This window comes from Thyridium curvatum (assembly GCF_004353045.1).
Source record: "Thyridium curvatum strain D216 chromosome Unknown NODE_87_length_172569_cov_81.238300, whole genome shotgun sequence".
Taxonomy (NCBI): Eukaryota; Fungi; Ascomycota; class Sordariomycetes; order Thyridiales; family Thyridiaceae; genus Thyridium; species Thyridium curvatum.
Window position 1 is genome coordinate 107704 of NW_022156842.1, and position 13091 is coordinate 120794.

The 13091-nt window shown below is 57.2% G+C and overlaps 4 protein-coding genes across 4 annotated transcripts; 2 read left to right on the plus strand and 2 right to left on the minus strand.

Moving 5' to 3' along the window:
* Positions 1-104: 104 nt before the first annotated feature.
* Positions 105-1388, plus strand: E0L32_010613 (uncharacterized protein; the record flags this gene model as incomplete). The annotated part of the gene is made up of 2 exons (XM_031133250.1): positions 105-136; positions 314-1388. The coding sequence occupies 2 exons, from the start codon at positions 105-107 to the stop codon at positions 1386-1388; spliced, it is 1107 nt and encodes a 368-aa protein (XP_030989428.1).
* A 964-nt stretch (positions 1389-2352) lies between these two features.
* On the minus strand, positions 2353-3974 carry E0L32_010614 (uncharacterized protein; the record flags this gene model as incomplete). Its single annotated transcript, XM_031133252.1, has 2 exons — positions 2353-3211; positions 3304-3974. The coding sequence occupies 2 exons, from the start codon at positions 3972-3974 to the stop codon at positions 2353-2355; spliced, it is 1530 nt and encodes a 509-aa protein (XP_030989429.1).
* A 2343-nt stretch (positions 3975-6317) lies between these two features.
* On the minus strand, positions 6318-6785 carry E0L32_010615 (uncharacterized protein; the record flags this gene model as incomplete). Its single annotated transcript, XM_031133253.1, has 3 exons — positions 6318-6358; positions 6435-6621; positions 6699-6785. 3 exons carry the CDS (start codon positions 6783-6785, stop codon positions 6318-6320), a joined length of 315 nt encoding a protein of 104 aa, XP_030989430.1.
* A 2373-nt stretch (positions 6786-9158) lies between these two features.
* Positions 9159-12899, plus strand: E0L32_010616 (uncharacterized protein; the record flags this gene model as incomplete). The annotated part of the gene is made up of 1 exon (XM_031133254.1): positions 9159-12899. One exon carries the CDS (start codon positions 9159-9161, stop codon positions 12897-12899), a length of 3741 nt encoding a protein of 1246 aa, XP_030989431.1.
* Positions 12900-13091: the final 192 nt, after the last annotated feature.

Sequence of the window (13091 nt, forward strand, 5' to 3'; positions counted from 1 at the left end):
CCAAGCGCTGTACGATGCCGCCACCACCACTGCCGTCACGCCCATCATGACCTCGTCCAATACCGTGGCCCGCAACTCTCGGAGATTTCACACCAAGTCTCGCAATGGCTGCGGCCAGTGTAAGCGGAGAAGGAAGGTATGTGTCCCCCTGTCCCTCATATCACGTTCTCAATCGGTCCTGTCAATCTTCACCCCGCACATGTCTGTCTGTCTGTCTGTCTTGCCAGCCATCCGGGAAGGCTAACTCCCACTCGTGGCGATCTCGTTAGCGATGCGACTTCCAGCACCCGATCTGCGGGAACTGCGCCCGCAGGGGAGACGAGTGCGACTACCTGCTGAACCCGCTCCCGGCCTCCCTCCGGCGCGCCGGCATCACCGCCTCGACCTCGGCGACCGACGGAGGGGACACGCCTCCGCTCTGCCTCGACCCGGGCATCGCCGACTTCGACAGCATCGAGTTCCTCACCGCCATGCCGTCCATGCCGCTCGTGCTCTCGGCCCCCGAGCGCGCCACCTGGGAGCAGGCCCTGGGCGACACCTTCGCCGCCAACCCCTTCCTGCGGCACAACGTCTACGCCCTCGCCGCCATCCAGCGGTACCGCACGGCGCCCCTGCCGCAGCGCGACCTGCTCGTCGCCGCCTGCGCCCACCACGCCGAGGCCTCGCGCCTGTTCCGCGCCGCCGTCGTCGCCCTCAACGAGCGCAACTGGCTCGCCGCCTACATGTTCGGCGTCTCCATGACCCTCTTCTACTTTTCCGTCGTCGAGGGCGGGCCCGCCGCCGCCGCCGCCGACCCTGCGGGAGCCTACTTCCACGACCACCTCGAGACCTTCTTCGCGCTGCGCAGCAACGCCTTCCTCGCCGTGCAGCTGCAGCCGTGGTTCGACCGCAGCCCGCTCCTGCACGTCATCGCCGGCAACATCCTGCGGCAGACGGAGCCCCTCGACGAGGCCTGCTTCGACGCGACCGAGGAGCTGCGGCACGCCGTCGAAGAAGGGGGCGGCCGCACGCTGCCGCGCAGGCAGGCCGACCGCGCGGCCCTGCGCGACGCCGCGCGGGCCCTGCAGGAGTGGGCCGTCGACACGCAGGGCCACCCGCACACCTGGAAGCACCTGATCTGGTGGCCGGGCCGCGTCAGCCGCGAGTTCGTCTCGCTGCTCGTGCGGGGCGAGCCCGCGGCCCTCGTCGCGCTGGTCAACTGGTGCACCGCCGTCGCGCGGGCGCCGCGCCGCTGGTACATGGACGGCTGGGTGCTGCGGACGGCGGGCGCCGCCATGTACGGCCTCGGCCCGGAGTGGGACCCGCCGCTGCGGTGGCCGCGGCGCGAGCTGGCGGCGCGGTTGGCCGTGTCGCGGTACCCGCCGGTTGACTTGCTTGCCGGGGGGTGAACGCAACGGCAACGCCTTTTTTTTTCCTTTCGGAAGAAGATGGAGCTACCTACGGGACTGACAGCATTTTAGTCCGAAGGGCACCGCGGGAAAGAGTCCGACCAATCTGACATGGCGACTCAAAAGGGCCAACCCGGCAATCGGACATTTTGTCACGGGCGTCGGTTGTGCCCACAACTGCTACGACGACTGAGAGACGACGCGCGCCTCACTACATTTCCGGAGCGACGACAAAGCTTGCAAAAATTGACCGCGAAATTGCGACCTATTTACGGAGAGGCAAGCCTGTGACCGCAAACACACTACCACTCACCGAACCTCTTTCAATCTGAGCGGAGGGGGACCAGTGCTTACGCGCCCGGGACTTGCAGAATTGCACAACATTCATCTCCCCCCCCGCAAATCCTATTTATCAGGCACTCTCGCCTAAAGTCGAGTGGCATTTCCACCCCACGATGCGACGTTGTGCGAGTCTGACAGGTCTTTTGTCTTGGGCATGCATGTAACGTCAGGGGGGGCTCGCTAAAGAAAGGCCTTCACGAGGACGCCTCTTTTTTCCCGACGAACAAAGCGGTGCTCTCTCTATGACACGGAGGGAAGAACAGTAATCGCTGTTCATTCAAAGGAGTGATCAAGAAACAGGCGGGGCCGCCACAGCCATATCTTGTCTAGCTTCGAGGGTGGTGAAGGAAGTCTGGTACCGGGGCTGACGTTTGTAAAAACAGAGATATTATCTATGTAAATTCACACCGAGGGCACCTGGCCATGCACACAATATCTTTTGCACCCTATATACATTTGTGGCCTTTTCCGCCTGTCCCAATATAAAAAAAAAACATCCATGTTATCCCAGGGGGTATCTCGTAGCATTCATATCGTAAAAAGAAATACACAAGCGACTGTTTCGAAAAGGGTATGAGGTCGACAAAGCCGTGGGTGTGTGTGGAGGTGCACGTATCGGGCGCTACCTCCGCCTGCCAAATGTTTCCGCCGGTGTCGTAGTAGTAGTAGCCGTAGTACTAGTCACGGTGCCGAACTCCTGCGAGGTCTTCTCCGAGGACGAGTCGTAGAACTCGGCCTTGCTCCCGCCGAACGTCGAGCCGCCTACCGAGCCAGCGGGTGATGGCGGCGGAAGCACCGACGGGCTGCGGCCGCCTGCGTCGCTCAGCGATGCGAGGAACGTGCCGCCGGGGCCATCCCTGCTCTGCGTCCGCACGACTGGAGGCGGAGGCCGCAGCGAAGCACGCGGTATTGTGTCGGAAGGCGAGTCTACCCCGTCCCGAAACTGGGCTGCGGCGGCCTCCTCGCGTGACCGGTCGGTGTCACGGCTGTCCATGGGTATCTCCTCGATGCTCATCCGTCTCGAGTGCCGCGCTCCCCTCCTCCCATCATCCTGCGACAGACGAGCGTCGTCATCGTCGAACCAGCTCTCCAGCCCCCTCTCCTGCGCACTCTGCTCGTTGTAGTGATGCGGCCGGCCGAACTCTCGACGGAGACCCCCCCGGCCGCCATAGAGAGGGCTGTCCAGCGGGCTGCTGAACTTGGAGCGCAGGCGCATCTGCCGGGTCGACGAGGCGCCGCCGCCGGCGGTCGTGCTGCCGCCCTGGGAGTGCACCGAGTGCACCGGCGTCGGGGAGAAGAAGGACGGGAAGAAGCGCGAGACGAGGGGCTTGAGGGTCATGAGGCAGGCGCAGACGATGGCGAAGGAGACCTCGACCGAGGTCCAGTAGCCGAGGTTGGCGTTGTGGTAGGAGAAGTCGTGGGACATCTCCTTTTGAGCCTGGATCAAGCTCACGAGGCGGAAGACGGAGACGAAGCAGACGCTGGATCGGTTGAAACATTGGTTCAGGTTAGAAAAAGGGAAAAGAACATCAGACGCTAGGTTGACCGGAGGGAAAGTTTTGTGTGTACGTACAAGAAGCCGAGGGCAAAGACGCCCACCAGGATAAACTTTTGCCTCCTCGGCACGGTCAGCCGCCATATGACGGGCAGCGGCATCAGGAAGATGAGCCAGTCGGTGCCCATGTGCAGCGAGAGGTTGGTCCACCAGACCGACGCATCCCAGCAGCGCGCCCCCGGCATGGCCCGGACGTCCCAGTAGGCCCGCAGCGGGATGCAGGCCGTCAGCGTGGCGATGACGTTCCAGACGTTGGTGACGATGACGATGGCGGCGACGACGTAGACGGCGATGTGGACGCTCTGGTAGGTGAAGATGCCGTGGTAGAGGAAGAGGATGGAGAGCTTGCAGAAGGCCAGCGACAGGAAGTAGAAGAGCACCGTGTACCAGTTGGCGCGCGCGAGCGGCGTGTAGTTGCCGGCCGGGATGTCCCACGCGTGCTTGCCGGAGCCGTGGACGATCTGGTCGAGGGCGCCCGCGGTCATGGCGCCGGCGAAGATCAGCGACAGGATGATGCAGGTGTCCTCCCAGCCGAAGACCTTGAGGAGGAAGCGGCGGGTGTAGACGCGCAGGCCGACGAAGACGGCGGATATCAGCCAGGTCAGGACGGCGCAGACGGCCAGGTTGAGCTGGATGCTGTCGTGCTCACGCGTCGCGGGATCCCCCCACGGGTCGAATGTCTCGTTCATCGTGTCACTGACGGCGGGAAAGGCTGGTCCCGTAAGCGCCGGAGTCGGGTGTCGAGCTGTCAGGCTGTCTCTGCCAGCCTACTCTGCAGAGTTTATCAAGATACGAGCATGGTCAAGGGCTCGGTGTCTTGTGCAGCATGTGTCGTCACGAGAAGCTTGCAGTCGAGAATCCCAGAACTATCTGGGGAAGCGCCGGCATCCAGACGAAAGGCGGAAATCTGGGGTAATTGAATGCCGAGACAAATGAAAAGAAGGTGTCAAAAGGAAACAAGCGAAAGGTCGGAAACGTAATGCCACAGGCGGCGACAGTGTGTCGCGCGGGATAGTTAGACAAGCTATGGATAAATTGCTTGATTCGTATCCCACCAATTTGGTAAACGGAAAGACGGGCAGAAAGACACTCGAAGAGGGTGTCGAGGTCACGTTGGCGACCTGCTCGGTTCCAGGGAGACAAAACGAAACACAGACTCGGCTCCACAGCAGGGCAACTGAGAGGTGACGTCGAGGCGTCCTCGAGACTGCCGGGGTCAGAGAGTTCTGCAACGCGAACACCGTGATCCATGGCCAGCTTTGACGGGGATATGAGCCGTTGTGGGGAGAGAGAATTGGGCCAGAGGCAGACCAAGCAGACGAAGCCGACCCCTGAGATCGGCAGAGGAAAGGGGCATGTACCCCGGACACAGGCACGACGACCGGGCAGATCGCTCACCATCCACGCGGATCCAACCTATCAGAGGCTGGACGCGATGCTCAGATCCGCAGGCCTCTTTCGGGTCAATGCACCGCTTAGCGAGGACTACTTTGGTACTTGTACAATCAATCACGCCTGTGGTGGGTGCTGGTGCCGTCGTCGGGTCTGAGGTCCGGTCGGCAGGCCTTGCAATGGACAATGGAAGAGATGTCGCTTTCCCTTCGGCGGTCTGGTCCTGTTCTGGGACCGCGACCGCTCCGAGCAGTAGGTTCCAGGCCCACCAGTTTGCGCTTTGACCCTTCCAGGGCATCCATGATGCGATCTGGCTCAGGGAACAGAACGCCCGTCAGCGACACCAGACCAGATAGGGAGCTGCGCAGGCGAAGTCGGGCGCCTCAATGTCGGCTGGACAGCCACGCCGAGACTCGATTCCCAGCTCAGCCAACGGAGGACTGGATGAGGTGACTGGCGATGCCCTGCTTCAGACCCCAGACCTGAAGGGATCGATCTCAGCTGATCCGATGCGGCTCCCAGAACTGGACAAGTCTCTCGGTAATTTGTTGTCGCTACCAAGTTCTCAGTAGGATCCCCGGCAATGCAGCTCAAAGTCTCCGCGCTGGCTGGAGTAAAAAGAATAGCTATTCGTCTAACTCTTTGTGGCCTCGCTTGCACCGGCATTGCTCGAGCACCTGGATACAAGTACGGCAGTAGATGGCTGGTCGTCTGGTCTGGCGGTCTGGCAAAACATCGACGAACTGCGTCACTCAATCAGCATATCGCGGCAGTGGCGTAATACATGCATACCTCGTCTCCGTTATTTCGATAGACTGTCCAAATCCAGACGGACAGAAATACCTTTTGGGGAAAAGACGATAAATGTCTGAAACCAGGGGCCTTAAACGGGCCGTCAGTTGAATTCGGAGCTTTTACATGCAAGTCCCGAAGCAACCTTGAACGGTCGCATCGGAGTCTGTCATGGCGGCGGGGCTAATTTAGTGTGCCATACGCTAAAACTCCGCCTAAAGGCAGCCACTGGAGGATTTGCGGCGGGGTCTCTGCCCAATTCCAAAGTTGCTGTGCCGTACACGAACTGACAGAGATGGAGTGAACAATATTGTGCCTTTTGAATGCTCCTGAGTGCCAAAACATCCCGAAGAAGACAAATGAAGGAGATCGCCTAGTGGGAAAATTCGGCATTAAGATGGACCAAGTGGTCGAGAAAGTTCGGTGAAGCGAAACAAGTCTAGCAAAGACTGTGCTCGTGAGGTAGGCTCTGCGTTGTTGAACGTAGTTTCGAATGAACGGTCGGTATCTGGAGGAATATCAACCAGGCTAGGCAGAGTGCGACGTATGCTTGTGAGAAAGAATGTTCCATAGATGTTCCAAGAGCCCGTGGCCAAGGGTGCTGATGTACACTACCCACCTCCAACACCATAATCGTCTCGTCTCTGACTTTAAGACTGGACTCTCGGATCCTTTCACTTGTGCCACAGTATGTTGCTACGAGTGATAAAACGACGTTGTCCAACATCAAAGCTTGTTCTATTCATATTTGGACAGGCAGCAAGACACTAGGGCGGGCTTTACGTACATCCTCCTGCGATGCCTCACCAAAGATAGCCATATCCCTAGTCTGCTTTGTGCGGAAGCATCTAGCAAGAGGCGCCTATCCAGTCGATGGGAGCACCGTTGACTGCGCACGGAAACATTAGCGCGAAGCCTAGCCAGACCGCATCTCTGCGCCTCACAAGGGGACTCAAGGCACTTACGCTCGCACGTATCTTTGCCGTACTGAAGCGCAGCCGCCTTATCAGCAGCCGGGCAGGTGCTGCACACGCACGACTGGTAGGCGAGGGGCAGGTAGTTGCTCTTGCAGAAGCAGAGATACATGTTGTCCTCTTTGCAGTTGGCGAGGATGGCAGAGTTGCTCATGTAGACCTGGAGGAAGCAGGTAGCCTGTGGGAGATGGTCAGATCATTGACAAAACGCTGTCTGTATCATGGTGAAGGAGTTGAAACTCATGACCAACTTACGGCGCAGCCTGGAATGTCCCCATCTGGGAGCTGGGCTTTGACGAGGACTGCCAAATAGGCAACAGCAGAAGCAAGAGTAAACTTCATTATGTGAATATCTGTGTAGTTGTTCTCAACTTGAGGTTAAGACTTTGCAAAGAAGGAGATTGAGATGATGATGATGAACTGGTTGGCAAAACCGGAGGGTGCAGGCGCGATCCAGGATTTTTATATCTGTGAAGGAACCAGTCTCTAAGTAACATCTTCGCCTCGTGTATTTTTGGGACCTGACCGGTCCCTCCGCCTTTGTAAAATTGAACCACTTGAACCATTTGATGCAAGCCTCGATGGGAGGAGAGAGGCTAGCAGTGCTGATCTCCTGTTTTGATAGGTGGGTTCAATGATAAGATGCATGATCCGAGTCCCGAGTTGCCGAAGAAGAGCCAATACCAGAGCAGAATGAAGCGAGCATCTTCGAGATACTCCTATCCAAGGCGACCAACTGTGGAGCAGGAAACCTTCTACGGAAGCGGAGGTTCTGCCAAGGCCCAGTGCTTGCCGGTCCGGACATGAGCAGACGAGCTGGTCGCCCTCGAAACCCACCTGCGAGACCTCGATATGCATGAAACTAGTGTTGCATGTGGTTCGTGGCCGTGGATGCGGGAACATTTGACGAGCCCGAAGCTGGCAATGATCTTCACTTTTGGCTCTCCAGGACTCAGCTTTCTGGTGGGACACTTGGCGATGCGTCCCCATCGAGGAGAAAGCATTATCTTCCACCTCAGGAAGTTCTCGGATGGGCTGTCACTTTCCCCAAACTTGACGGCAACAAAAGCTTGTCTCGTCTAAGTAAGGCACGGTTGCAAAGCTCTCTAAATGCAGTCGTGTTTGCCGCAATGAAGACCGCCTTTAACAAGCTTAGGAACCAAAAGCGGCATAAAACGGTCGACTAGGTAGTAGCCGTAGTCACTGGGGCAGTTTTGCGGAGCTTCCTTGAATATCCGTCATTTCACTAAATGCTCTCTCTCAGACTAAGACTCCAGCTCTGGTGGACCCAGATGCGACTACTCCACGACTGTCCAATGATATTCGTTAAGGTGATCTAATCTGATCATCAGATAACCTTCTTGAGCCTTTTTTTGACCTCGTTGTCTGTGGCTCCTTGCCTCCCAAGCCCAGCTAGTGGGAGCTAATTATCTGACCATGTCGAATCATCCGGCATCCGACACCGGCCACGGGATTTCTCGACGTTTCTTCTGGTAAAGGGAAGCTGAAAGTGCCTAAATTCCTTGGCAAGCAAGTTACTGAACCACGCCCTGTTGACGTTTTGTCCGAGGCTTTGTTCAGCATTCCTTTGACTTCTCTGATGTGCCCCGCTGTCTCACTCGTTGTATGAAGGCTTTCCCTCCTGGACCAATCTCCTTGTGCTTTGTTCGTAACAAAGGCTGCATTCATGCGACACCCTAAGTGGCGACTGAAGAGGAGATACTTGCCATCAGATGAGACTCTGTCTTGATCAACATGTGCCACCTCAAGTAGAGCCACCGCATAAATACAACGTCCTGCCGACCATCCCGCGCCGCTACGCCAGATCAGGGAATGTCGCCCACTCAGTTCGAAGCACGAAGAGTCCATTCGCTTGACCCCTGCTATTCTTGGTCGCTGAGTCATTTAACTCGATGAGTCTTGCCGAGGATGGCCGGTATCACTCGGGCACTCCATTCGGGCAAAGAGTGTGAGGATGATTTTGGGCCTCCACATATCTTCCTCATGCTGTATCTCTTGGCGTCCTCTTTTGCGCCCTTCGATGGTGATTCTGACCGCGGCCTACTAAACTCCACATTGTCGATAGATGGCTGATCGAATCTGAGATAGTGTCGCAAAATGTGACGAGACACTTTGTGCGTACCGACCCTTTTTATGACATGGGCAGCGACAGCATGGGTCGTCAAGGTCATTTCTATTCAGCCATCTTGAGCCAACACCCTCATGTAGCATTCCAAGGTCTGCCGTGAAGGTCTCTCCCAATACTTCACCCTGTTCATCGACCCCTTTTTGATACTTCCCAGCTTTTCTTCTGACTGGATTAACCTATTTCCTAGATCCGAAGGAATGCTTTATGCAGTAGTGTACTTTTGAGTGATGAGTGTGTACATGATACAAGTTTATGCTTGTTTGCTCCTGGTTCAGAACTAACAAAGAGACCAATTATGCCCATATGAACAACAATGCAATAACACCATGCAACATAAAGACTTTGTTCATTACAGGCTTGCAAAGAAAGAATGTTCAGCCACTTTTTGGAAGTCCATATATATGCAAGACCTGAAGCGCTTGCTCCTTTCATAAAATTCACGAGAATGAAGGCTCAGAAACAGACAGACCAAGCCCTGCACTTCTAAGTATACTCTACACAAAGTATATATCGACCGTTGCTCGAACTAGAAGTCAGGCAAGATGCCTACGAAAACGACTATCAATATGATACCAAGGAAGTCTAGGCACTCCTTAAGCGCCATACCCGAAACCGCCGAAGTCGACTCCTCGGTGTCAGGTTCAACCTCGAGCTCTACCACCATTGCGGCAGGCTTAGGCATCAGACCCAGCCCGGGACAGGGTCTGCCAAAGAGTCCTCACACACCTCGAAACCCTTCCCCCTCCCAAGGACGCATACACGAGGGGCCGGAAAGCCCCTTGGTACCCATTCAACCAGGTGACGAGCACCTGTCGAGTGTGCTGGCTGCAAAACAGGCACTCGGTGTCTCAAGACCAGAGGTTCGCCATCTGAGAGACAGGTTTGAGCAGCATCTCGGCAACGTCAGATGCACTGTTGTGAGTTTAAACGAGACGCGAGAAGTCTTGGGCTTCTCGACGAAGCTGCAATATTTCTTTCCCAGTCGAAATGAGGACCCCGACCAGATTGACCCAATGTCCGAGGTGGGCTCTGGGAGTCCAAGAAGCAGTGTGTTCACAGCACCTCGGAGCAATCTGGATTCGGCAAGCTTGAGTGCCGTCGGGGTCAATCTGACGATGTGCGGGGCGTCAAATCCCAGCACCATCAAGAAGGGAGATGCTTTTCAGAGGCTCAAAGCAGAGGGACAAGCCAATTCAAGCGTCGATTCGTGTGCTTCCTTTGACAGCACAGGGCTGGACTACAGCTTTCCGTATCGCCCGGAGAACTTCGACGAGAATATGTTCTTTTCGACAATCGGGCAGTGTTTGCAATTCTCCTCGCAGGACACATACCGGCTGTGGCTCTCGCTGGGCGACCTGAGCCAAACGTACGGGATTGACCCTCCCGGAGGGTTTGCAATCGTCCTTCAAAAGGTGGAGGAACTATTGTTGAAGGAGCCCGAGAAGGCTGACTTCATTTATTTCCTCGTAGAGAAGTCTGTTCCTGCGACCGTTCCAGAACAAGTGCAGGAAGAACAGGCACCTGCGGAAGAACAGACAGCCGCACTTGAGACGCTGGAACCACAATGCGAGATATGGAACGACACTTCGACTCTCTTCACGGCTGCCAGCCTTGCACCACCTGGGAGCCCACCAGTCTCCCCTAAATCGAGCCATGGGACGTCAAGAACCAGGAGCCAGTACTGCCCGTCAATCGATGATGCAAGGAGTCTCGTCAGCTATCTGAGCCGCACCTCCAAGCACACGTCTCGAATACCCGTGCGTGTCGACACCAGAAAGGCAATGGTTCCAGTTTCAAACAGCCATGGCTTATCCAGAATGGTCAAAGACCTGATCATACCGTTCAGCACGCGTTTGTCCAGATCAGGCACGTTTCTGTCCAGGCTGCCTCGGTGGATGGGATGGGTGAAAGGCGCTCGTCAACCTCCTCGGCCTCAATCATCGGGCCGCAAGGTTGCCCCGTCGGCGGAGGACAAGAGACAGCCATCACAGAAATTGCCGCCGCGAGCTGCCGCTAGAGCCAAAATAAAGAAGCCAAAGCCTGCCTCCGCTAGGCCAGGGACCGCTACCATGACAAGCTTCCCTCCGCTCAAAGCGGACAAACATGGGAATAGCACAGGTTTGGCAGCTCTCAAGGCAACTTGCAAGGTTGTAGATGGCCCCGGGGACTTTACAGGGGATCTGGAATCCCTTATCCCGCCCTTTGCCCAACCGAGCGAGAACCAGTGGCAAGAATGCTGCTCCTTGCTCCTTCTCGACCCAAACAGGCACAAGAATCCTCTGGTGAGATCCATCGACCTCCCCCAGACTAGATTGAGCATCACGCCGAGGCAATTGTGGGCCGCTTTCCAGATGCTCACTTCGCGTCTGGATCGCGACATCTGCGGCGGTATCCTCGCCGACGCTCCGGGCACAGGTAAATCCCACGTCATCCTGACAGTGGTCGTGCTTCGGGCACTGATTGCTTACAATAGGGCAGAAGTAGAGAGGGAGTGGGAAGCACGCGAGCACTGGAAGAAGCTAGGCCGCCCCTCGGCGCCGTACTGGGTGCACTCACCGAGACATAGTCAAGGCCCGTGCAAATGTCAAAACCTCGCGGACATGGAATGCTACGCGAACGCCAAGGGAGTCACGAGGCAGATTGCCCCTTTCCTTCCCAGGGGTGTGAGTCTCCTCATGGTGCCGAGCCCGACATTGTCGGATTGGGCAGAGCTTCTCACTCGAGCGAAGCTGAAAGATCGCTACTTTGAGCCGTACAAGTACTACCCCAACACGACTGGGGCTCTTAAACCACCTGAAGACATACACAAGAGGTTCAAGATCACATCGAAGGCTCGCCAAGACGCGCCGCCGAAGACCCAAAGGCCAGTGCGGCCGGGCGACCCTGACTCCGTCTTCCAGTTCGACGAGGACCCGCGCAGACAGCCCGAGCGGTACATCTTCTTGACGAGCCACGGGGCCGATGCGTTCGTCACCCGATTCCAGACCGAGTTCAGAATTCCTCCGTCGTCTGGCGCGCGAGGCAAGGTTCGCAAGGACTCCGTCTACAGCTGCCCCGTGGGGCTGCAGTTCGTCGACGAGTTCCACCAGGTCCCGAGGGACGGGCACCCGGTCGTCCTGGCCCGCAAGCACAAGGCCCTCATGGACGGCGACTTCCACTTCTGGGCCGTCACGGGCACGCCGATGCCGCACGGCTTCGGGGACGTGGCCCCCGTCGTCGACATCCTGGCGCGCGAGAGCTGGAAGGCGACGAGCCACCGCCAGCACTTCACCAGCCTCGAGCAGATCGACACGCTGGAGAAGCTGCACCAGACCGCCATCGCCCTGACCGCGACGGACGGGCAGGTCCACGCCCTGAAGCGCGAGGCCGTCGCCTTCTTCTTCGGCCGGATGGTCGTCCGGCACACCAAGCTCTCCAAGTTCTTCGGCGCGCCCATCTGCGCCGAACCGGAGACGAGGGTCGGGTACATGACGCTGCGCACCCCGCCGAAGTTCCTCGGGGACGTCCGGGCCATGGCCCGGCTCATCCTCGGCAGCGGGAGGGACCCCCAAGACCTCGCGGCGCTGCTCCAGTCGCCGACGATGTACACCAAGCTGTGCACGCTGCAGACGCTGGCGGCGTTTCCAGGGGCGGCGAGGTTGGTGGCGCCGGGTATAGTGAGCCTTCGGACGGACCAGATCAGACGTCAGATCAGGCATAGCACCAAGCGGCAGATCGACGACGTGGCTCTGTTTGACGAATGTCTCGACAAGATCATGGAGGGGAGTCCGGTGGTGCCCGCCATCCTCGTCCTCATAGACCACATGAGGGCGGACCGGCAGCAGCGGCCCAAGGAAGACGCGTCCGGGTGCAAGCGAGACCAGAGAGATGACTTGTCCTTGAAGAAGATGCTGATCACCACTCCGCGGTTAGCAGAAGCAGTCTTCTTGTACAAGGCGCTCCGGAAGGTCGAACCCTCTCTGCGAGTCGGGATCCTTCACCCGGAGCAGAAGCAGGTGGACCGGAAAGCAGTGCTCGCGGACTTCAACAGCCTGCGGCCCCGCAACTGCACGGAGATTCTGATCACTTCCTTTGACTCGGGCGGCACGGGTCTCAACCTGCAGATTGCAAACTACCAGGTAATTACAGGCCCCCTAGGTTCAAAGGCTGACGAGGTCCAGTGTTTTGGAAGGACAGACAGGCAAGGGCAGCAGCTCAAGGTGCATCAGTACATGTTTCTGACCGATGACAACCCGGCGGCTCAGCTCATTGTCGCAAAGCAGGCAGGGCGCCAGGTCGACCCTGGGATTTTCAATTGGGAATTTTAGCTTTCAGGTTTGCGCTTATAGAGTAATAATCGTAATATTTCAGGTTTCGCTAATCCATGGTTTAGGATGAGCCCAAAAAGTCTGTGTGTAAAACGTCGATCAAAATGCTAGACTATGCAATGCTGGTACAAAATAAAACCTAGTCGAAAAGGCTGTGAATATCAGCGATGTAAGTAGTTGTTGATCTTGTCT